This window comes from Pristiophorus japonicus, chromosome 7 (genome assembly GCF_044704955.1).
Source record: "Pristiophorus japonicus isolate sPriJap1 chromosome 7, sPriJap1.hap1, whole genome shotgun sequence".
Taxonomy (NCBI): domain Eukaryota; kingdom Metazoa; phylum Chordata; class Chondrichthyes; family Pristiophoridae; genus Pristiophorus; species Pristiophorus japonicus.
This window is the reverse complement of record NC_091983.1, coordinates 242,577,992-242,602,208: the sequence shown is the minus strand read 5'-3', so window position 1 is coordinate 242,602,208 and position 24,217 is coordinate 242,577,992. Positions and strand designations below refer to the sequence as shown.

Here is a 24,217-nt window from a genome sequence, read left to right as displayed (position 1 = left end):
ATAGAGGAGACTAGAACTAGAGGGCATAATCTTAGAATAAGGGGCCCATTTAAACTGAGATGAGGAAAAATTTCTTCTTTCAGAGGGTTGTAAATCTATGGAATTCACTGCCTCAGAGAGCTGTGGAAGCTGGGACATTGAATAAATTTAAGAGAGAAAGAGACAGTTTCTTAAATGATAAAGGGATAGGGGTTATGGGAAGCGGGCAGGGAAGTGGAGTTGAGTCCATGATCGGATCAGCCATGATCTTAGTGAATGGCGGAGCAGGCTCGAGGGGTCGTATGGCCAACTCCTGTTCCTATTTTTTATGTTCTTATGTTCTTAAAAGTAAAAACCCATGGGATCTAAGGGAAAATGGCAAATTGGATCCAAAATTGTCTCAGTGGCAGGAAGCAAAGGGTAATGGTGAACAGTTTTTTTTTTGATTGGAAAGCTGTTTGCAGTGGGGTTTCACAGGCCTTAGTACTAGGTCCCTTGCTTTTTGCGGTATTTTTTAATGATTTAGACTTCAATGTAGAGGACATGATTAAGAAGTTTGCAGATGATACAAAAATTCGCCGTGTGGTTGATAGTGAGGAAGAAAGCTGTAGAGTGCAGGATGATATCAATGGACTGCTGAGGTGGACAGGTAAGTGGCAAATAGAATTAAATCGGGAGGTGTGTAGTAATGCATTTAGGGATGGCTAACAAGGCAAGGAAATACACAATAAATGGTAGGATGCTGCAAAATGTAGAGGAACAGAGAATCGTGAAGAGTACGTGTCCACAGATCCCAGAAGATAGCAGGACAGGTAGATAACGTGGTTTAAAAGGCTGACAGGATAATTTCCTTTGTTTGCTGAGGCAAAGAATATAAGAGCAGGGAGGTTATGCTTGCACTGGAGGGGATACAGAGGAGATTTGCAAGGATGTTGCCAGGCCTGGAGAATTTTAGCTCTAAAGAAAGACTGGATAGGCTGGGGTTGTTTTCTTTGGAGCAGAGGAGGCTAAGGGGAGACTTAATTGAGCTATATAAAATTATGAGGGACCTAGATAGAGTGGATAGAAATGACCTATTTACCTTAGCATAGAAGTTAATAACAGGGGGCATAGATTTAAAATAATTGGAAGAAGAATTAGGAGGAAGTTGAAAAGAAGTTTTTTCACCCAGAGGACAGCAGTGTTCTGGAACTCACTGTCTGAAAGAGTTGTAGAGGCAGAAATCCTCATCACACTTAAAAAGTACTTGGATATGTACTTGAAGCTCCGTAACCTACAAGGCTATGGAAAGTGGGATTAGGCTAGTTAGCTCTTTTTCAGCCGGCACAGACACAATGTGCTGAATGGTCTCCTTCTGTGGCATAAATTTCGATGATTCTATGATTGCTGCAGGAGTTCCTCAGTGCAATGCCCCAGGCCCAATCATCTTCAGCTGCTTCATGAATGACCTTCCCTCATCATATGATCAGAAGTGGAAATGTTCATTGATGATTGCACAGTGTTCAGTTCCATTTGCAACTCCTCAGATAATGAAGCAGTCTAAGCCTACATGCAGCAAGACCTGAATAATATTCAGGCTTGGTCTGACAAATGGCAAGTAACATTCGTGCTACACAATTGCCAGGCAATGACCACCTTCAACATGAGAAATTCTAACCACCGACACTTGAAATTCAAGGGCATTATCGTCGAATACCCCACCGTCATCATCCTGGGTGTCACCATTGACCAGAAGCTTAATTGGACCAGCCACATAAATACTGTGGCTGCAAGATCAGGACGGAGGCTGGGCATTCTGCGGTGAGTGACTCATCTCCTGACTCTCCAGTCACAAATCAGGAGTGTAATGGAATACTCTCCACTTGGATGAAAGCAGCCCGCTTAATTGGCACCCCATCTACTACCTTCAACATTCACTCCCTCCATCACCGGCGCACCATGGATGCAGTGTGTACTATCCATATGATGCACTGCAGCAACTTGCCAAGGCTTCTTTGGCAGTGTTATATATGTGGACTTGTATTTACTCTGTACAGCCACCAGAGGCTCTTCCCCTGGAGTCCCAAGGGATCCCATAATCCCTTGGGAGCACGGGTATTTAAGGAGGCTTCACAAGTTGGAGAGGCACTCTGGAGACCTGCAATAAAAGACTAAGGTCACACTTTACTTTGAGCTCACAGTGGTCAGTCTGACTCTTTCTCCACACACAATGACTGACGATGAGATGCAGATAGTGAATCCAAAGATGCAGAGAACAGTGGGCATCCTGGAGAAATTTTTGGAGGGAGATGATTGGGAAACTTTTGTAGAGCAACTCGACCATTACTTCGTGGCCAACGAGCTAGGTGGGGAAGAGAGCGCTGCCAAACGAAGGGCGATCATCTTCACCGTCTGTGGGGCACCAACGTATGGCTTCATGAAGAATCTGCTCACTCCAGTGAAACCCACGGAGAAATTGTATGATGATTTGTGCACACTGGTCCAAGAGCATTTGAACCCAAAGGAAAGCGTTCTGATGGCGAGGAACCGGTTCTACACCGACAAAAGATCTGAAGGCCAGGAAGTGACGAGGTATGTCGCCGAGCTAAGACGCCTTGCAGGACATTGCGAATTTGAAGGACATTTGGAGCACATGCTCAGAGACTTTTTCGTACTTGGCATTGGCCACGAAACCATACTTCACAAACATTTGACTGTAGAGACCCCAACCTTGAGTAAGGCCATAGCGATAGCCCAGGTGTTCATTGCCACCAGTGACAATACGCAGCAAATCTCTCAGCACACAAGTGCTGCTACAAGTACTGTGAACAAAGTGATGTTGCTTTCGAATCATAATGTACAGGGCAGGTCACACATACTTGCAGCTGCACGTCCGCAGTTGACTCAGAGTCCACCATCAGGGGTGATGAATGCAAGGCCATTAACAACGTGTTGGCACTGCGGGGGTGATCATCGTTTCCATTCATGCCGATTCAAAGTGTACATTTGCAAGGACTGTGGAACAATGGGACAACTCCAACGAGTGTGCAGGTTAGCTGCTAAGCCTGTTAAACCTGAAAACCACCATGTTGCAGAGGAGGACAGATCCACGGAGGATCACGACGAACCAGAGCCACAGATAGATGAGGTGCACACATTCACCATGAATTGTCCCCCGATAATGCTGAATGTTGAACGAAATGAACTCCCGGTGTCAATGGAGCCAGTCCATCATGGGCAAAAAGACTTTCGAAAGGTTGTGGTGCAACAAGGCCTCAAGGCCAGTCTTAATTCCAGTTCGCACGAAACTAAGAACATACACAAAAGAACTGATTCCTGTAATCGGCAGTGCTACCTAAAGGTCTTCTACGATGGAATGGTGCAGAAGCTACCACTCTGGGTGGTACCGGGCGATAGTCCCACGCTGCTCGGCAGGAGCTGGCTGGGAAAGATATGCTGGAACTGGGACGACTTCCAAGGGCTATCGCCCGCTGACGACACTTTGTGTGCCCAGGTCTTAAACAAATTTCCTTCGCTGTTCGAACCAGGCATTGGGAAATTCCAAGGAGCAAAAGTGCAGATCCATCTAATTCTGGGGGTGTGACCCATCTATCACAAGGCGAGAGCAGTACCGTACATGATGAGAGAAAGGATAGAGATCGAGCTAGACCGGCTGCAACGAGAGGGCATCATTTTACCGATTGAGTTCAACGAGTGGGCCAGTCCTATTGTCGTAGTCCTCAAGGAAGACAGCACCGTCAGAATCTGTGGCGATTACAATGTAACTAACAATCGTTTCTCCCTGTAGGACCAATACCCACTACCAAAGCCCGACGACCTCTTTACAACGCTGGCGGGAGGAAAGACATTCACGAAGCTGGATCTGACTTCAGACTACATGGCACAAGAACTGGAGGAATCATCGAAGGCCCTCACCTGCATCAACACGCACAAAGGTCTTTTTGTTTATAACTGATGCCCATTTGGAATCCGATCAGCGGCAGCGATATTCCAGAGAAACATGGAAAATTTACTGAAGTCGGTCCCGCACACCGTGGTCTTCCAGGACGACATCTTGGTCACAGGTCGGAACACAGTCGAGCACCTGCAAAACCTGGAGGAGGTTCTGAGTTGACTCAACCGTGTGGGGCTCAGGTTAAAACGCTCAAAGTGCGTTTTCGTGGCGCACTTGGGAAGGAGGATTGCGGCGGACAGCATCAGGCCTACCAACGCGAAGACGGAGGCAATCGAGAATGCACCAAGACCACAGAACGTGATGGAGCTGCGGTCATTTCTGAGACTCTTGAACTTCTTTGGTAACTTCTTACCGGGTCTCAGCACATTGCTAGGACCATTACATGTCTTACTACGAAAAGGGGGTGAATGGGTTTGGGGCAAAAGCCAAGAAAATGGCTTTGTAAAAGCGAGAAAATTGTTATGCTCAAACAAATTGCTTGTGTTGTATGATCCATGTAAGCATTTGGTACTAGTGATGCATCATCATATGGCGTCAGGTGTGTATTGCAACAAGCTAACAATTTCGGGAAATTGCAAACTGTTGCTTATGCATCCAGAAGTCTGTCTAAGGCTGAGAGAGCTTACAGCATGATTGAAAAAGAAGCATTAGCGTGTGTCTGTGGGGTAAAGAAAATGCATCAATACCTGTTTGGGCTAAAATTCGAATTGGAAACTGACCATATACCACTTATATCCCTGTTTTCCAAGAGTAAAAGGACGAATACCAACGCGTTGGCCCGCATCCAGAGATGGGTGCTCACGTTGTCCACATACAACTATGCCATCCGCTACAGGCCACGCACAGAAAACTGCACCGATGCTCTCAGTAGGCTGCCATTGCCCACCACGGGGGTGGAAATGGCGCAGCCCGCAGATCTAGGTTATGGAAGCATTTGAGAGTGAGCAATCACCCGTCACTTCCTGGCAGATCAAAACCTGGACAAGCCAGGACCCCTTATTATCTCTAGTTAAAAGCTGTGTGCTTCACAGGAGCAGTCCAGTGTCCCAGTGGAAATGCAGGAAGAGATAAAGCCATTCCAGCGGCGCAAAGATGCAATGTCTATACAGGCAGACTGCCTTCTGTGGGGCAATCGAGTAGTGGTCCCCAAGAAGGGCAGAGACACCTTCATCAATGACCTTCACAGTACCCAACCAGGCATCGTAATGCTGAAAGCGATAGCCAGATCCCACATCCAGGATCGATGCGGACTTAGAGTCCTGCGTTCACAGATGTAATACATGCTCGCAGTTAAGGAATGTACCCAGGGAGACGCCGCTAAGTTTATGGTCTTGGCACTCCAAACCGTGGTCTGGGGTACATGTCGACTATGCAGGCCCGTTCTTGGGTAAAATGTTCCTTGTGGTTGTCGACGCATACTCCAAGTTAATTGAATGTGAGATAATGTCGGCTAGCACGTCCGCTGCCACTACTGAAAGCCTGCGGGCCATGTTTGCCACACACGGCTTACCTGATGTCCTGGTGAGTGACAACGGGCCATGTTTTACCAGTGCTGAGTTCAAAGAATTCATGACCCGTAACAGGATCAAACATATCACATCTGCCCCGTTTAAACCAGCGTCCAATGGTCAGGCAGAGAGAGCAGTGCAAACCATCAAGCAAGGCTTGAAGAGGGTAACTGAAGGCTCACTGCAGACTTGCCTACCCCGAGTCCTGCTTTGCTACCGCACGAGACCCCACTCACTCACTGGGATCCCACCTGCTGAACTGCTCATGAAAAGGGCACTCAAGACAAGGCTCTCGTTAATTCACCCTGATCTACATGAACAGGTAGAGAGTAGCAGCTTCAACAAAGTGCATACCATGATAGCGCAAATGTGTCACGCGAGATTGAAATCAATGATCCTGTATTTGTTTTAAATTATGGACAAGGTCCCAAGTGGCTTCCAGGCACAGTTGTGTCCAAAGTCGGAAGCAGGGTGTTCCGGGTCAAATTTTCAAATAGACTCATTCACCGGAAACACTTGGACCAAATCAAACTCAGATTCACGGACTATCCTGAGCAACCCACCTTGGACCCTACCTTTTTGATCCTCCAGCATACACACCAGTGGCAACCGGCACCACGGTTGACCACGAAGCAGAACCCATCACCCACAGCAGCCCTGCAGGGCCCAACACACCAGGCAGCCCTGCAAGGCCAGCTGCACAGCAGCCCAGCGAGGGCCCAACAAATGATTCAACAACACCAGCTTTTACATCGAGATGATCAACCAGGGCAAGAAGGGCCCCAGATTGACTCACATTGTAAATAGTTACACTATTGACTTTGGGGGGGAATGTTGTTATATATGTGAACTTGTATTTACTCTGTACAGCCACCAGAGGGCTCATCCCCTGGAGTCCCAAGGGATCCCATAATCCCTTGGGAGCACAGGTATTTAAGGAGGCTTCACAGGTTGGAGAGGCACTCTGCAATAAAAGACTACGGTCACACTTTACTTTGAGCTCACAGTGTTCAGTCTGACTCTTTCTCCATACACAATAGGCAGCACCTCCCAAACCCGTGACCTCTACCACCTAGAATTCAAGGGCAGCAGGCACATGGGAACATCATCACCTCCAAGGTCCCCTGCAATTCACATACCAACCTGACTCGGAAATATATCGCCATTCCTTCATTGTCGCTTGGTCAAAATCCTGGAACTCTCTACCTAACAGCGCTATGGAGTACCTTCACCATATGGACTGCAGCGGCTAACCACCACCTTTTCAAGGGCAATTAGGGATGGGTAATAAATGCTGGCCTTGAAATCAATGCCCACATCCCATGAAACAATAGAAAAAGCTGAGTCATTGAGGAGCAGTATTCGTGGTGTTTTAAGCTTTGAGTTACAATATTAATGAATTTAATATACTAAAGTTTCACCATGGCTCAAACCAAATATATATATATATATGTATTTATATTAGATATATATATTTATATATGTTACTAAAATTGTCACTTACACTTTATGTACCATAACTATAATAAATATATATTTGATACATTCCGCATTCTTGTATAATTACCTCTCGAATTCCACCAAAATTTATTACTGGATTTGATCAACTATTTTTTGTAGATTTTAAGCTGTACTACTAATAGTTTCTTTCAGTTTTCATAGCAAAAATGTTCACTCTGTTTCACTAGCCTTTACAATTCTGATTGTTTATTTTTGACTAGCCAGGTCAAATTATTTGCCAACACTAAGACATTGCAAGACCTAGCAGTATAACTTGTTTGATCCTGTGGTGTAATTATTTGTCTTAACAGAGAAATGTGCAGGATGAGTTGGTGCAAGTCCAACCCAAATTTAAGGCTGACCTGCTGGAGTCAGTGGATCTTTTCCAGAAGGAGGTCTTCAAATATAGACGACAATATGAAAAGGTAAACTTTTATTTTGTTTTTCGTAGTATTAAATCTGGTGAATCTACATAACAGGAAAGGTTTATCGTGGTCCATTTGCTCGGTCTCGAGTTATGAAACCTGCCAGTCACTGCCTTATCCGCATACTCATTAATCATTTTAGCCTCAATATTAACGCTCTCCCCATCCTCTGATGGACAGGAAAGGGTGGGAGGAGGGGCAGGTTTAAAATATTAAAATCGCGTAAACTGACCCAACTGGTTCTGTGACCATGCTGAACATGAAGTTATCAGATTGTCGTTAAAAATCCAACTGGGTCACTAATGCCCTTTAGGAAAGAAAACCTGCCAGCCTTACCCAGAGCCACATCAATGTGATCGACTCTTAATTGCAATGTGAAATGGCATACTACACACTTATATCAAAACTCAACAAAGCATTACAATAAGAATAAAAACGGATGGACCACTCGGCTAAAACATAGGCATCTGATTCGGACACAGCAAAGATGCATCCAGCCCAGTCATCCCTGCAAGGTCCTCCTCACTGACATCTGTGCCAAAATTGAGGGAGCTGTCCCACAGATTAGTCAGGCAACAACCTGACAGTCATACTCATAGAATCATACCTATCATCATCATCATAGGCAGTCCCACGAAATCGAGGAAGACTTGCTTCCACTCTAAAAGTGAGTTCTCAGGTGGCTGTACAGTCCAATGCAAGAATTACAGTCTCTGTCACAGGTGGGGCAGACAGTGGTTGAAGGAAAGGGTGGGTGGGGAGTCTGGTTTGCCGCATGCTCCTTCCGCTGTCTGCATTAGATTTCTGCATGCTCTCGGCAACGAGATTCAAGGTGCTCAGCATCCTCCTGGATGCTCTTCCTCCATTTTGGGCGGTCTTAGGCCAGGGATTCTCAGGTGTCGGTGGGGATGTTGCACTTTATCAAGGAGGTTTTGAGGGTGTCCTTGAAACGTTGCCTCTGCCAACCTGGGGCTCGCTTGCCATGTAGGAGTTCCGAGTAGAGTGCTTGCTTAAGGAGTTTCGTGTCGGGCATGCGGACGATGTGGCCCACCCAACGGACCTGGTCGAGCGTGGTCAGTGCTGGGGATGTTGGCCTGAGCGAGAACATTGACGTTGGTGAGTCTATCCTCCCAAAGGATTTGCAGGATCATGTGGAGGCACCATTGGTGATACTTCTCCAGCGCTTTGAGATGTCTGCTGTATATGCTCCACGTTTTTAAGCCATATAGGAGAGCGAGTATCACTACTGCCCTGTAGACCATAAGCTTGGTGCCAGATTTGAGGTGCTGGTCTTCAAACACTCTCTTCCCCAGGCAACCAAAGGCTGCGCTGGCACACTGGAGGCGGTGTTGGACCTCGTCATCGATGTCTGCCCTTGCTGATAGGCTCCCGAGGTATGGAAAATGGACCAGGTTGTCCAAGGCTGCGCTGTGGATTTTGATGACTGGGTGGGCAGTGCTGTGTGGCGGGGTCAGATTGGTGGAGGATCTATGTCTTACAGATGTTTAGCGTAAGGCCCATGCTTTCGTATGCCTCGGCCAACCTCCCAGACTCCTACATCACCATTCCTGTTTCACTGGCAGGACAGACCAATCAGAGGTGGCAGCAGAATGATAAACAGTGAGAGGATGGGGCAGGGCAGTGGCCCTGGGAGCCCTCAAGATTGACTCTGGTATGAGACGTGAATTGGCTAGAATAGACTGGCGAATGATAAAGGGTTGACGGTGGATAGGCAATGGCAAACATTTAAAGAGCACATGGGTGAACTTCAACAATTGTACATCCCTGTCTGGAGTAAAAATAAAACTGGGAAGGTGGCTCAACCTTGGTGTGCAACCTTAGGGAAATTAGGGATAGTGTTAAATCCAAGGAAGAGGCATATAAATTGGCCAGAAAAAGCAGCAAACCTGAAGACTGGGAGAAATTTAGGAGGAGGACAAAGGGTTTAATTAGGAGGGGGAAAATAGAGTGTGAGAGAAAGCTTGCTGGGAACTTTAAAAACTGACTGCAAAAGCTTTTGTAGATATGTGAAGAGAAAAAGATTAGTGAAGACAAACGTAGGTCCCTTGCAGTCAGAATCAGCTGAATTTATAATGGGGAACAAAGAAATGGCAGACCAATTGAACAAATACTTTGGTTCTGTCTTCACAGAAGGAAGACACAAATAACCTTCTGGAAATACCAGGCGACCGAGGGCCGAGTGAGAAGGAGGAACTGAAGGAAATCCTTATTAGTCAGGAAATTGTTAGGGAAATTGATGGGATTGAAGGCCGATAAATCCCCAGGGCCTGATAGTCTGTATCCCAGAGCACTTAAGGAAGTGGCCCTAGAAATAGTGGATGCATTGATGATCATTTTCCAACAGTCTATCGATTCTGGATCAGTTCCTATGGACTGGAGGGTAGCTAATGTAATATCACTTTTTACAAAAGGAGGGAGAGAGAAAACGGGTAATTATAGTCCGGTTAGCCTGACGTCAGTAGTGGGGAAAATGTTGGAATCAATTATTAAAGATGAAATAGTAGCGCATGTGGAAGCAGTGACAGGATCATTCCAAGTCAGCATGGATTTATGAAAGGGAAATCATGCTTGACAAAACTTCTAGAATTTTTTGAGGATGTAACTAGTAGAGTGGACAAGGGAGAACCGGTGGATGTGGTGTATTTGGACTTTCAAAAGGCTTTTGACAAGGTCCCACACAAGAGATTGATGTGCAAAATTAAAGCACATGGCATTGGGGGTAATGTATTGACGTGGATAGAGAACTGGTTGGCAGACAGGAAGCAGAGAGTTGGAATAAACAGGTCCTTTTCAGAATGGCAGGCAGTGACTAGTGGGGTGCCGCAGGGCTCAGTGCTGGGACCACAGCTCTTTACAATATACATTATTGATTTAGATGAAGGAATTGAGAATAATATCTCCAAGTTGCAGATGACACTAAGCTGGGTGGTGGCGTGAGCTGTGATGAGGATACTAAGAGGCTGCAGGGTGACTTGGACAGGTTAGGTGAGTGGGCAAATGCATGGCAGATGCAGTATAATGTGGATAAATGTGAGATTATCCACTTTGGTGGCAAAAACACGAAGGCAGATTATTATCTGAATGGCGGCAGATTAGGAAAAGAGGAGGTGTAACGAGACCTGGGTGTCATGGTACATCAGTCATTGAAGGTTGGCATGCAGGTGCAGTAGGTGGTGAAGAAGGCAAATGGCATGTTGGCCTTCATAGCTAGGGGATTTGAATATAGGAGCAGGGAGGTCTTGCTGCAGCTGTACAGGGCCTTGGTGAGGCCTCATTTAGAATAATGTGTTCAGTTTTGGTCTTCTAATCTGAGGAAGGACATTCTTGCTCTTGAGGGAGTGCAGTGAAGGTTCACCAGACTGATTCCCAGGATGGCAGGACTGACATATGAGGAGAGACTGGTTCGACTGGGCCTGTATTCACTGGAGTTTAGAAGAATGAGAGGGAATCTCATAGAAACATATAAAATTCTGACGGGACTGGACAGGTTAGATGCAGGAAGAACGTTCCTCATGTTGGGGGAGTCCAGAATCAGGGGTCACAGTCTAAGGATAAGGGGTAAGCCATTTAGGACCGAGATAAGGAGAAACTTCTTCACTCGGAGAGTTGTTAATCTGTGGAATTCTCTTCCGGAGAGAGTTGTTGATGCCAGTTCGTTAGATATATTCAAGAGGTAGTTGGATATGGCCCTTACGGCTAAAGGGATCAAGGGGTATGGAGAGAAAGCAGGAAAGGGTTACTGAGGTGAACGATCAGCCATGATCTTATTGAATGGTGGTGCAGGCTCGAAGGGCCGAATGGCCTACTCCTGCACCTATTTTCTATGTTTCTATGGACCCCATGAATTTCATGGCTTCAGTTCAAAGACAGGCAAGGAAACCTCCTGCTGATTACCACCCACCACCTCCCTTTGCTGATGTTGAATACCACTTGGCAAAGGCACGATGAGCAGCAAGAGCATAGAATCTACTTTGGGTGGGGGACTTCAATGTCCCTAACCAAGACTGGCTTGGTAGTGTGATATATTCTTTATGACCTCACAAACACACAGACTCCAAGATGGCTGTTAACTCAGGAACATGTCAGGTTCCTTATCTGTTTATTCTTGTAAATAGCAATGACTGTATTACCACAGTAGTCCACTATGTTGAGCAGTACTCCATAAGGTGGAACTATATTGCATTTCTCCCTCCTTAATGAAGAAATAATGGCAACAAACAATCATCATACATACCTTGCATGGTTATACATAACAAAATATATGTACTTATTATGCCTTATTTACAAAGAAAACTTTACCACTGGTTTTCTGTTTCGAAGAGGATACCTTTGCACTCAAACAGAACTTTCCAAACATGGTGTCCAACTTAGACTCATTCTAGGCTGAGCCTGAGGAAAGTTTTCCTCCAAGGGATGCCCTCGATCTACATTTGAACTCTCTACAACTTGAGACTGTTTGTCTGCCTAACTTGGACTCAGACTTAAATTCTGACTTTCTCTTAGACTTGTTACTATACTTGTAATAAGACTATCTGATGTCAGAAATAATTGAATCATTCAAAATTTCAACTCCTTCCTGTCGTTAAAATATGATCAATGTGAACAAACCTAACCTATACATGATCAAACATCTTGACCAAATATGTGCGAGGACCACATATCTTCACCACTCTTGCTGGTAACCACTTTAAACATTTATAATGAAGGTTCTTCACTCTTATCTTCTGATTTAATTTCACACTTCTTTCTCTTATTCAACCTCTATCATAATTTGCTTTCTGTCTTAATTGTTTATGTTCTATGGATTGTGCCAAGTTTGGTTTTAACAATGAGAATCTGGTTCATCACCCCTTGAAATATGGCGGGGGCGGAAGACACCCCAAATCATCATCATCATCATAGGCAGTCCCTCAGAATCAAGGAAGACTTGCTTCCACTCTAAAAATTAGTTCTTAGATGACTGAACAGTCCAATATGAGAACCACAGTCCCTGTCACAGGTGGGACAGACAGTCGTTCAGGAAAAGGATGGCTGGGACTGGTTTGCCACATGCTCTTTCCGCTGCCTGCGCTTGGTTTCTGCGCGCCCTCGTCAATGAGTCTTGAGGTGCTCAGCGCCCTCCCGGATGCACTTCCTTCATTTAGGGTGATCTTTGACCTGGGACTCCCAGGTGTTGGTGGGGATGTTGCATTTCATCAAGGAAGCTTTGAGGGCATCCCTGAAATGTTGCCTCTGCCCATTTTTGGCTTGTCTGCTCTGAAGGAGTTCTGAGTAGAGCGCTTGCTTTGGGAGTCTCGTGTCAGGCATGCAAACAATGTGCCCTGCCCAGCGGAGCTGATTGAGTGTGGTTAGTGCTTCGATGCTGGGGATGTTGGCCTGGTCAAAGACGCTAACGTTGGTGCGTCTGTCCACCCAGAGGATTTGCAGGATCTTGCAGAGACATCGTTGGTGGTATTTCTCCAGCGAGTTGAGGTGTCTACTGTACATGGTCCATGTCTTCGAGCCATACAAGAGGGAGGGTATTATGAGCTCGGTGGCAGATTTGAGGGCCTGATCTTTGAACACTCTTTTCCGCAGGCAGCCGAAGGTTGCACTGGCGCACTGGAGGGGGACATTTCACATTGTCCAGGGCCATGTCGTGGATCTTGATGACTGGGGGGCAGTGCTGTGCGGCGGGGACAGGTTGGTAGAGGATCTTTGTCTTACGGATGTTTAGTGTAAGGCCCATGCTTTCGAACACCTCAGTAAATACGTCGACTATATCCTGGAGTTCAGCCTCTGTATGTGCGCAAACGCAGGCGTCATCCGCGTACTGTAGCTCGATGACAGAGGTTGGGGTGGTCTTGGATCTGGCCTGGAGATGATGAAGGTTGAACAGGTTCCCACTGTTTCTGTAGTTTAGTTCCACTCCAGCGGGGATCTTGTTGAGTGTGAGGTGGATCATGGCAAAGAGGAAGATTGAGAAGAGGGTTGGGGCGATGATGCAGCCCTGTTTGACCCCGGTCCGGACATGGATTGGGTCTGTAATGGATCCATTGGTAAGGATCGCAGCTTACATATCATCGTGGAGCAGTTGGAGGATGGTGACGAACTTTTGGGAGCAGCCGAAACGGTAGCCTATTAAATTGATATAGGCCTAGATGAGTATTTATAGTCAAGCATGTCTCTGACTCCTCATCTCGTTCAAGTTGTAAGTAGGCATTTGTGAGATCAAACTTTGTGAAGATCTGACCACCTGTCAGCGTTATGAACAAATCATCTACATTTGGCAATGTATTGGGTAGATTACCCTCTCGAACTCGCTTTACGGTTACTTCACAATCCGCACACAACCTTACTTTACCATTTGACTTAGGTACAACAACAATGGGTGTCGCCCAATTACATAGATCTATCTTAGAGATAATGTTCTCAGTCTCTCGTCTTTTGAGTTCTTGCTCAATTCTCTCCTTGAGTGCATATGGTACAGGACGTGGTTTGCAGTAAACTGGTGTAGTGTCATTCTGAACCCTGACACTTGCCTTAAAACCTTGGATCGGACTGTCTGTTTTGCAGAACACCTTTGGATACTTCTTGAGGACATCATCCTTTGATGCAAAATTCATTTCAACACGAAAAATCTCATTCCAGTCCAGCTTCAGTGATCCCAACCAATTTCTTCCTAGTAAGGCAGGCTTGTCTCCTGCCACCACTAAGAGAGGCAAGCTCTGAAATTGATCCTTGTATTTCACCAGTGTGCTGATAGACCTACCACAAGAATTTACTCTCCTGAGTAGCCCCGCAGCTTTACCATGGATTTCTCCAATGGGAAATCACGCAATTTTTCGAGATATAGCGATTCCGGTACTATGTTCACTGATGCACCAGTGTCGATTTCCGTGGGTAGCCTGGTTCCTGCAACGTCTACATGGTTAACGATACTTTGCGAATCGCTGTTAGATACCCTCGTGCTCCTGATGACGTGTATCTACAAAACTTCCTCGTCCTGTTGCTTTTCTTCCATGCTATGTAGTCTCTGGGGATTTCTACTTATAGCCTTGAAAGTTGGTTTACTCTTCAGTCGGCATGCCTTCGCAAGATGCCCAGTTTTCCTGCAGAAGAAACACTCTGCCTTCATATATGGACAACTTTGAGCAATGTGTTATCTCAGGCATTGATAGCATGACTTCAATATATTGTTACCTTGGCCAGTTACTGAGGCCTTGGGGCCCAACTGCCTTTTACTTTTAACCTGCAGGCGATTCACCTCGGTTGTCTGACGACTGGAAATGGTGCGACATTCTCGGAATATTGGTCGGCCATATCCATTGACATAGCTGTCTGACAAGCTAAATCAAAAATCAAGTTAGGAGTGGTCAGCAATTTTTTTCTGATTGCTTCATTTTTCATCCCACAAACAAAGTGGTCATACAATGCTTGGTCCTGAAAGTTACCGAAATGACAGTGAATAGATAGCGTCTTTAATGTTACAATGATACTCACTGATACTTTCATCAGTTAACTGATCTCGTATTCCGAAACGATAATGTTCAGCAATTTTTGAGAGGAGACCTCATTGAGGTGTATAAACTTTTGAGGGGCCTGGATAGAGTGGATAGCAAGGACCTATTTCCCTTGGTGGAAGGGTCAATTACAAGGGGGCATAGGTTTAAGGTGGTTGGTGAAAGGATTAGAGGGAATTTGAGGGGAAGCTTCTTCACACAGAGGGTTGTGAGGGTCTGGAACTCACTGCCTGGAAAGGTGGTAGAGACAGAAACCCTCACCGCATTTAAAAGGTGGTTGGTTACGGCCTAGAGCTGGTAAGTGGGGTTAGACTGGATAAGCTCTTATTGTCTGGTGCAGATATGATGGTAAGTACTTCAGGGAATCTAATACGGCCAGAGTGATCTCCTGGACTAGTTTCAATCGCCTGGATGGGTCGGAGAGGAATTTTCCCAGATTTGTTTCCTCAATTGGCTTGGGTTTTTATCTGTTTTTTTGCCTCTCCCAGGAGATCGTATGGTTCCGCGTGGGGTGGAGTGTAAAATGTTGTGATACATGGAGTGGGGGGCGGACTGGTTGGGCTGGGTGCTCTTTACCTGTCCGCTATTGTTCATTGTTCATAGGTTTGTATGTAACATTCAGGATTGCTGACCGAGGGCCGTGTGGCTCTTTGTCGGCTGGCGTGGACACGATGGGCCGAAATAACTTCCTTCTGCGCTGTAAATTTCTAATTTCTATGTTCTATTTCTAGTGGCTCAGGACTGCAGTGCTGTTCTAACTTGCTTAGAATCTCCATAAGTGATGTATCCTTTGGCTTGACGGGAACAAGCACATTTTTCAGGGTTTCATACACCTTGGGGCCTGCTTCAGTCAAGAAAATAGTCCGTTTTCTTTCCAACACCACCCGGTTACAGTTTTCATCATCGGGGACTTCAATGATACTATTCGCAGTGAAAAATATTTCTAGCTGCTCAACATTCGCTCCGAAAGTCTCACGGTCATGTTGAAACTCCCCCAAGCACCCTATTATTCCCATAGGCACGGCCTTCTGGACTTTGGCAGTTCAGCCAAGTGTGCTTGTAATTTACCTTGGATTTTAACTGTTCTGCAAACAAAGGACCTCTCTAGTCCCTCTGTTGTTTGGTTGGAATCATCCACCAACAAAGATTTCAGCTAGGTAATCCGATTTTTCCATCCTTCATTGCCAATGTTATATATTCTTTATGGCCTCACAAACACACAGACTCCAAGATGGCTGTTAACTCAGGAACTTGTCAGGTGACCAATCTTATGATAAAGCTTCAAATATGAATGTGAAATACATTGGTGCCCAAACTATCATCAAAGAGCAATGTCCATATGCAACATTTATACCATGCGCAGCGCACTCACTCAACCTTATGGGGAAAAACAGTGCCTAATGCAGCCCAGTGATCGTCAGATTTTTGGCATTGTACACTTTTCTTCCTGCATCGACATATCGCTGGCGACTGCTTTATGAAAAACTAAAGCCTATTAGAGCTGTCTGTCATCAAACAGCTTTCTGCTACTCGACGGTTAGCAACGTATGAAACAGTGTCAGCCCTGCTCAAAGGTTACACTCCCATATGCTAAGTGTTGCAATCCTTGGCAACTGACGTGGAACAGAAAGTTGAATGTCGAAATGAAGCTCAGTTGATGCTTGACAAACTGGGCCAACTGGATTCAGCTATTCTCATTGTTATTTGGAACACAGTCTTGAAGCGCTTTCACCTGACCAATCTCTCGGTTCAAGAGACCGGCTTGAATCTGAATGCCATGGTGTCCTTACTCGAATCCCTTGTCGATTTTGTCAAGACCTAGCAGACAGAGTTTGAGGACTTCAAAGACCTAGGGATTAAACTGTGTGGCCACGAGTACAATTCAGCTCAGAGGTGCATCCAGGTATGCAAACACCGCTATGCCGATGGGGATGCTAAAAACACTGTGCTGTCACCCAAGGAGAAATTCAAAACTGAAGTGTTCCTTGTCATCATTGATCAACTAATCAGTACCTTGAAACACAGCCTTGAAGCATACAAGGAAATCAACTGTAAGTTTGGATTCCTGTCCAAGCTAGCCGCTCTCTCGTCTTAAGAGATCAAGCAACCACAGCAAGTCTTGCCCATTCCTATCCCAAAGATCTGGAACCTATTATTGAAAGTGAATTCATCCAGTTTTCTAGCTTGGTGGCATCCTTAACAGAGCTTCAAACCTCAATTTGTGTCAAACAAACTAAGTCAGCATGGCTGAAAATGTACCAATTCCTCCATATATACCTCACATAAACCTTTTCTCACATTGAAATAGCTCTTCGGATATATCTGTCGATGATGGCATCAAATTGCAGTGGTGACTGGTCCTTCTTGAAACTAAAACACATCAATGATTCCCATTGGAAGTGTGCATGTGTGCTGGGGACACCATTATTGATGCTTAAGGGGCATTGTAGCACCCAAAAAACAGGCGCTCCCGAGCACAATTTCGTCCCCGTTGTCCCTGTACCTGGAATGATCGTTCTGGATGCAGATTTATTAGAGAAAATGGTACTCAAAGACAACACACACAATGAAATCGGCTCGGTCCCGGCCTGCAAGGCCATCAGCAAGCTGGGGCCATTGGAGGCAGCAGCGCGTGCTGCTGCAGGAGAGCGACGGCTACAAAGCCAGGTCGCTGATTGCAGTGCGGGCAGGCACAGCAGGAGGGGCGAAGGAGCGGCAAGAGTCCGTAGAGGGAAGTGACCGGGGCCCAAGAGAGGCGTGAATCTGGGGCCGAGAAGAGGCGAGGGCCCAGGGGCAGCACGGGCCAGCCCACATTGTCATATGTGTGCGTAATCGGTCTGTGCAGCAAAGCTGGTCCCCAGTTAGTCTTGGGTAATCCTTGCCACTGGACCAAGACCTAGCTCTGTCAAGCCCGTGTGGTGGCTGGTTTGCAACGGCCACCACACGTTAAAAAAAATCCAAGCATAGGCATCTTCCACCCGTCATGATGTAGTTCGGGATCTGGAATATTAGGTCCTTCATTGAAACACCTGTGAACTCATCCCTTTTTGGCATGGAAGCAAGTCATCCTCGCTTCGAGGGACTGCCTATGATGATGACGCAATGATGCAAAGACTGTGGGAGACCTCACGTTCAGAATGATCAACACCCGAGCATTCCTAACTTCACATTACAATGTCTCACTTCTATCCGTAGCTAAAATTGAAGATACAGGGACAACGGTGCCTGGCAGCTTCTGTTTTTTGGGTGCTACAAGGCCCCTTATGCATGTTTCCTTGGTGTAATGTAATGGAGAGGAGGGAATTGTTGAGAGTGATGGGGAGATTGTTAACATGACCCAGGGGCATGCCTGGTGCAGGCCAGACCCTGACTGTTTCCTTGGTGTAATGTATTCGTTTCATGGCTTCTTTGCTTAAGAATTCATAGCAACACATTGCTATTAAGTTCTAATTGGTTTACTAACAAAGGTTTAACAATCAAACTACACATTACCAGTTCATCCACTAGGCTCACAATTGCATACCTCATTGAGGATGACCTAGACTCAATTGACTGGGGTTTTATTGAGTCTTGTGAACATCACGTACTGGTTAAGCCACCCACAATGCAACAGCTCTACAACTATTTTGTTGTACCTGTAAATCAACTTTAAATTTAAATCAAGTACCCCATTATTAAAGGGGCACTAAAACTGACAAATTAAACAAATGTACTTTTAACAATATGGTTCAAATTAAAATGTTGTTGCCGGGAGTGGTGATGCACTCCAATCCCTCTGGCGCCCACCTCTCGCGGAAGGCCGTGAGCGTACCGGTGAACACCGATTGCTCCATCTCCAGGGACACTCTGGCTCGGATGTAACCGCGGAAGAGAGGCAAGCAGTCGGGCTGAATGACCCCTCAACCATCCGCTGCCTGGACTGGTTGATGGCCAACTTGACCATGCCCAGGAGCAGTCCTAAGAGGAGGCCGTTCGACCTGTCCGCTCACCTCGCACAGGGTGCCCTAAGGTCAGGAGTGTGGGACTGAAGTGCAGACTGAGGAGCAGCCCCTTCAAATATTAGAACAGGGGCTGCAACCTCGCACACTCAATATAAATATGGAACACGGACTCCTTTAGACTGCAGAAATTACAGGCGGCCTGGGAGCCCGTGAACCGACTTAAAAACCTATTGCACAGGACTGCTCCATGCAACATCCACCAGGCCATGTCCCCAATAAATAGAGGGAGGACTCCCGCGTAGAGAGCACTCCATTGGGCACCCCCGTCTCCTCCAGACGGCAAGATGGTGCGTCATGGCGTGTCCGGACAGCAGACAAGGCTGGCAACGTGGAAAGTGTGCAAGAGCAGAACTGAAAGGCATGGAAGGGATTTCCCGGAGGAAGCTCAAGTTGTGAGGCACCGATTACCAAGGGAGGTTTCAGGGCTTGGCGCTGATAAGGAATTCCATCCGGACGGGGGTCAGTTCGGATGGGATCGCCCCACGTGTTTGAGCATCCTCGACACACCTAAACTGGGTCAGGGCCCAGTGCTGTTTTTAGTGACTGCAACAGCTCTACAGCTATTTTGAGTTGTATCAGTAATTAAGTGCTCCCTGATTGAAGGGGGATCACACTCCAATAAACTTTTCAAGTGCCTCCTTGTATTTTTTTTGTTTTGTTCTGTTTTTTGAAGCCACTAAAAACACAAATTATTCAAATGCCCCCTGGCCAAAAGGGGGGGGGGGGTCACTAAAACCGATAAACCTAAACAAATTAAACTTTGGATATGGTTCAAATTCAAATTTGGTTGCCGGGGATGATGATGCACTACAGTCCCTCCGGCGCCCACCTCTTGTGGAAGGTTGCGAGCGTACCAGTGGACATCACGTGCTCCATCTCCAGGGATACCCTGGCTCGGATGTAACCGCGGAAGGGAGGCAGGCAGTCGGGCTGAATGATCCCCTCGACTGCCCGCTGCCTGGACCGGCTGATGGCCCCCTTGGCCATGCCCAGGAGCAGTCCTACGAGGAGGCCTTCCGACCTGCCCGCTCCCCTCCGCACAGGGTGCCCAAAGATCAGGAGTGTGGGACTGAAGTGTAACCAGAATTTGAGGAGCAGCTCCTTCAAATAATGGAATAAGGGCTGCAACCTCGCACATTCAATAAAAACGAGGAACATGGACTCCTCTAGACCGCAGACATTACAGGCGGCCTGGGAGCCCATGAACCGGCTTAAAAATTTGTTGCACGGGACTGCTCTGTGCAACACCCTCCAGGCCAAGTCCCCAATAAATAAGGGGAGGACTCCCACGTAGAGAACACTCCATTGGGGACCCCCGCCTCCTCCGGATGGCAAGATGGTGCGCCATGGCGTGTCCGGACGGAAGACAAGGATGGCAAGGTGGAGAGTGTGCAAGAGCAGCCCGTACAGGAAACCCCTCCCCGCAGAACTGAAAGGCACAGAGGGGATTTCCCGGAGGAAGCTCAAGTTATGAGGTGCCGGCTCCCGAGGGAGGTTTCAGGGCTTGGCACCGATGAGGAATTCTGTCTGGACAGGATTCAGTTCGGACGGGATCGCCCTACGTGCTTAAGCCTCCTTGACACATCTAATGGTGTCAGGCCCAGTGCCGTTTTTAGTGACTGCAACAGCTCTACAAAATTGTGAACATGCTCACAGGTGCATACATTAAACTTGGTTTACACAAACTTTAATCAGCTCAGCATTCCACAGGTAATAAAAGTTCCATGATGGGTATCAGGGCATAACAAAAAGCTCTCTTGACTCCTTATATGTGCAGAAAAGGTAAACATGTATTCATCAAACAAAAGCTCTATCTCCCAGAAAGACAGAACAACGCAAATAACAAAAGTTATATTGATGACTCTTCTACTTGCCATGAAGGGGCTTTGGAGATTTGGACTGTTTAGCGAAAATTTTATGGAATTCTGTTGCCGGAAGATTCTGGAAAAGCTGCTTGTTACAAAATGAAGTCTTTAACATAAAATGAATTATTTAGTACAACCTTTCGCTAGCATTCCTAAACAATACTGACCATGCAGATAATGGGACTAAAGGCACATAAATCCCCTGGACCTGATGGCTTGCATCCTCGGGTCTTCAGAGAAGTAGTGGCAGGGATAGTGGATGTCACGTATGTAACCTTCATGTAACTGAAACCTTCATGCAACAACACTGCATACTATATACACCTTAGAAATGCACACCTTGACCACAGTGGGTGAACTTGTGGGAGACACTCCTAGCCTGGTCTTTCAGGTATAAAAGGGAAAGCTCCACCCAACTTCATCACTTCTTGGTCCTGTGAATAAAGGTTAGGTCACAGAGTGACTTTGTCTGCAGAATGTGCCTTGTGTGAATTTATAGTAGTGTGTAAGGACACAACATTTGGCGACGAGAAACGGGAATCAACGACTCACGAGAATGGCCACCGGTAGCACAGAGGAACGGTACTGTGTTGGTGAGGACTGGGACGATTTCGTTGAGAGGCTCCAGCAGAGCTTTGTCATGAAGGACTGGCTGGGAGTGGCAGCGGCTGACAAGCGAACGGCGCATCTACTGACCATCTGTGCACCGAAGATGTACGTGCTGATGAAAGACCTGCTCGCACCTGAGAAGCTGGCAGACAAAACCTTTGAGGAGCTCAGCAAACTGATCGGTGAGCACCTCAAACCGGTGAGCAGTATACACATGGCCCGACACCGATTCTAATCACACTGACGTCGGGAAGGACAGAGCATACCGGACTTTGTTGCGGACCTTCGGCGCTTGGCCAGCCTCTGTAAGTTCACAGACGCCTGCAGGAGGGAGATGTTACGGGATTTATTCATTGAGGGCATTGGACATGCCGGGATTTTCAGAAAGCTAATTGAGACCAAGGACTTGACCTTGGAAGCGGTGGCATTGATGGCTCAGACCTTCATGGCAGGGGAGGAGGAAACCAAGATAATATACGCACGCAACTCTGCTACCAACGTGGCGATGGAGCAGGGAGTTAACAGAGTAAACGCGACTCAGAATCCCGCAGGCAGGCAAGGGCAATTCAACACCACTCAGGCAGTAACAGACTCTGGAGTGGGTCATCAACAGAGACAATGGCAGGTTGAACGGACAATTACACCATCACAAGGGACAATACGTCCCGGGATGGGGCCATTGACACCCATTAACAGAGTGCTTTAGAGTAATCAAAGAGACAATCAGAGAGGAATGCCTGGTAACAGCCCTTTTGTTCACAACAATCTCAGCTCATGCTGGAGGTGCGGGGGCAGACATGCTGCAAAAACCTGCAGGTTCCAACAATTCATCTGTAGAAATGTAACATCAGTGGACATTTAGCCAGAATGTGCAGGAAGCCCGCAGCGAGGCTAATTTATGAGGCAGATGAACCACAAGAGGGGTCTGCAAGGCAGGGTGATGCTTGGGACACAGCAATAGATGCTGAAGTTCAGCGGGTTCAAGTGGCAAACATCTACAGGTCATATACAAAAACGTCACCTATGATGATGAAAGTCCTATTAAACAGCATCCCGGTACGCATGGAGCTGGACACAGGGGCCAGCCAGTCACTTATGAGTGTCCAACAATTCGAGAAACTATGGCCACTCAGAGCTAGCTGACCCAAACTAGAACGCATTGACATGCAATTATGGACGTACACCAAAGAGATCATCCTAGTGCTAGGCAGTGCAATGTTGGTGGTCACACATAATGGATCAGAGAACCGGCTGCCACTCTGGATTGTCCCAGGAAATGGTCCCGCGCTTTTGGGGAGGAGCTGGCTAGCCGAGATGAACTGGAAATGGGGAGATGTGCACGCCATTTCATCTGGGGAGCGAAGTTCATGCTCACAGGCCCTACAGAAATTAAAGTCACTATTTCAACCAGGTGTCGGGACTTTCAAAGGTACCAAAGTTGTGATACGCATCACGCCGGACGCCAGACCAGTGCACCATAAAGCCAGAGCTGTGCCGTATGTGATGCGGGAGAAAATTGAAAGTGAGTTGGACAGGTTGCAAAAGAGGGGATATATTTTGCCCGTTGAAATCAGCGACTGGGCAAGCCCCATCGTCCCTGTCCTAAAAACGGATGACTCGGTCAGGATCTGTGGCGACTACAAGGCCACTATCAACTGAGTGTCACTACAAGACCAATACCTGCTTCCGAGAGCAGAGGATCTTTTTGCCACGCTGGCAGGTGGCAAGCTGTTCACCAAGTTAGACCTCACTTCAGCCTACATGACCCAGGAACTGGCCGAAGAATCCAAGTTACTGATGACCATCACCACGCACAAGGGGCTGTTTGTCTACAACAGGTGTCCGTTTGGCATTCGTTCAGCAGCCGCTATCTTTCAAAGGAACATGGAAAGCCTGCTCAAATCCATCCCTGGAACAATCGTATTTCAGGACGATATCCTTATCATGGGTCGAGACACCGAGGAACACCTCCACAACCTGGAGGAGGTGCTACGCCGACTGGACCGGGTAGGCCTGTGACTAAAGAAGTCCAAGTGTGTGTTTTTGGCTCCAGAGGTCGAGCTTTTGGGCAGAAGGGTTGCCGCAGACGGAATCTGGCCTACCGAATCCAAAACTGAGGTGATTCGTCGTGCGCCCAGGCCCGGTAACACATCGGAGTTGTGTTCATTTCTGGGAGTCTTGAACTATTTCGGGAACTTTCTGCCGAACTTAAGCACATTGTTGGAGCCGCTACACGTGCTCCTGCATAAGGATTGCGATTGGTTTGGGGGGACTGTCAGGAACAGGCGTTCAATCGGGCGTGGAACCTACTTTGTTCTAATAAGCTATTGACCCTGTACAACCCCTGTAAGAAATTGGTTTTGACATGTGATGCATCATCCTATGGGTTTGGGTGCGTATTGCAGCAGAGTAATGATGAGGGCCAACTCCAACCTGTGGCTTATGCCTCCAGTTCGCTCTCCCAAGCAGAAAGGGGATATGGGATGGTTGAAAAGGAAGCACTCGCATGTGTCTACGGGGTGAAAAAGATGCACCAGTACCTTTTTGGCAGAAGGTTCGAGTTAGAAACGGACCACAAGCCGTTAACATCCCTGTTGTCAGACAGCAAAGCTGTCAATGCCAATCCGTCAGCTCGCATACAGCGATGGGCTCTCACGCTGGCTGCGTATGACTACACCATACGGCACTGGCCAGGCACCGAAAATTGCGCTGACGCGCTCAGCAGGCTTCCACTGGCCACCACTGAGGGGGCAGCGGAGCAAAGCGCTGAGATGGTCATGGCTGTCGATGCTTTTGACAACACAGGCTCCCCCATCACAGCCCACCAGATCAAAATCTGGACCAACAGAGAT

The 24,217-nt window shown here is 47.0% G+C and overlaps 1 protein-coding gene across 1 annotated transcript in view; it reads left to right on the top strand.

The window, feature by feature from the left end:
• The window catches only part of LOC139266712 (dynein axonemal heavy chain 8-like), a 2,132,242-nt gene that overhangs the window by 1,255,808 nt on the left and 852,217 nt on the right, over positions 1 to 24,217 (top strand). Inside the window, exon 37 of the mRNA XM_070884298.1 lies at positions 7,254 to 7,367. Within this exon, the coding sequence (XP_070740399.1) occupies positions 7,254 to 7,367 (114 nt within the window). The remainder of the gene's footprint in view (positions 1 to 7,253; positions 7,368 to 24,217) is intronic.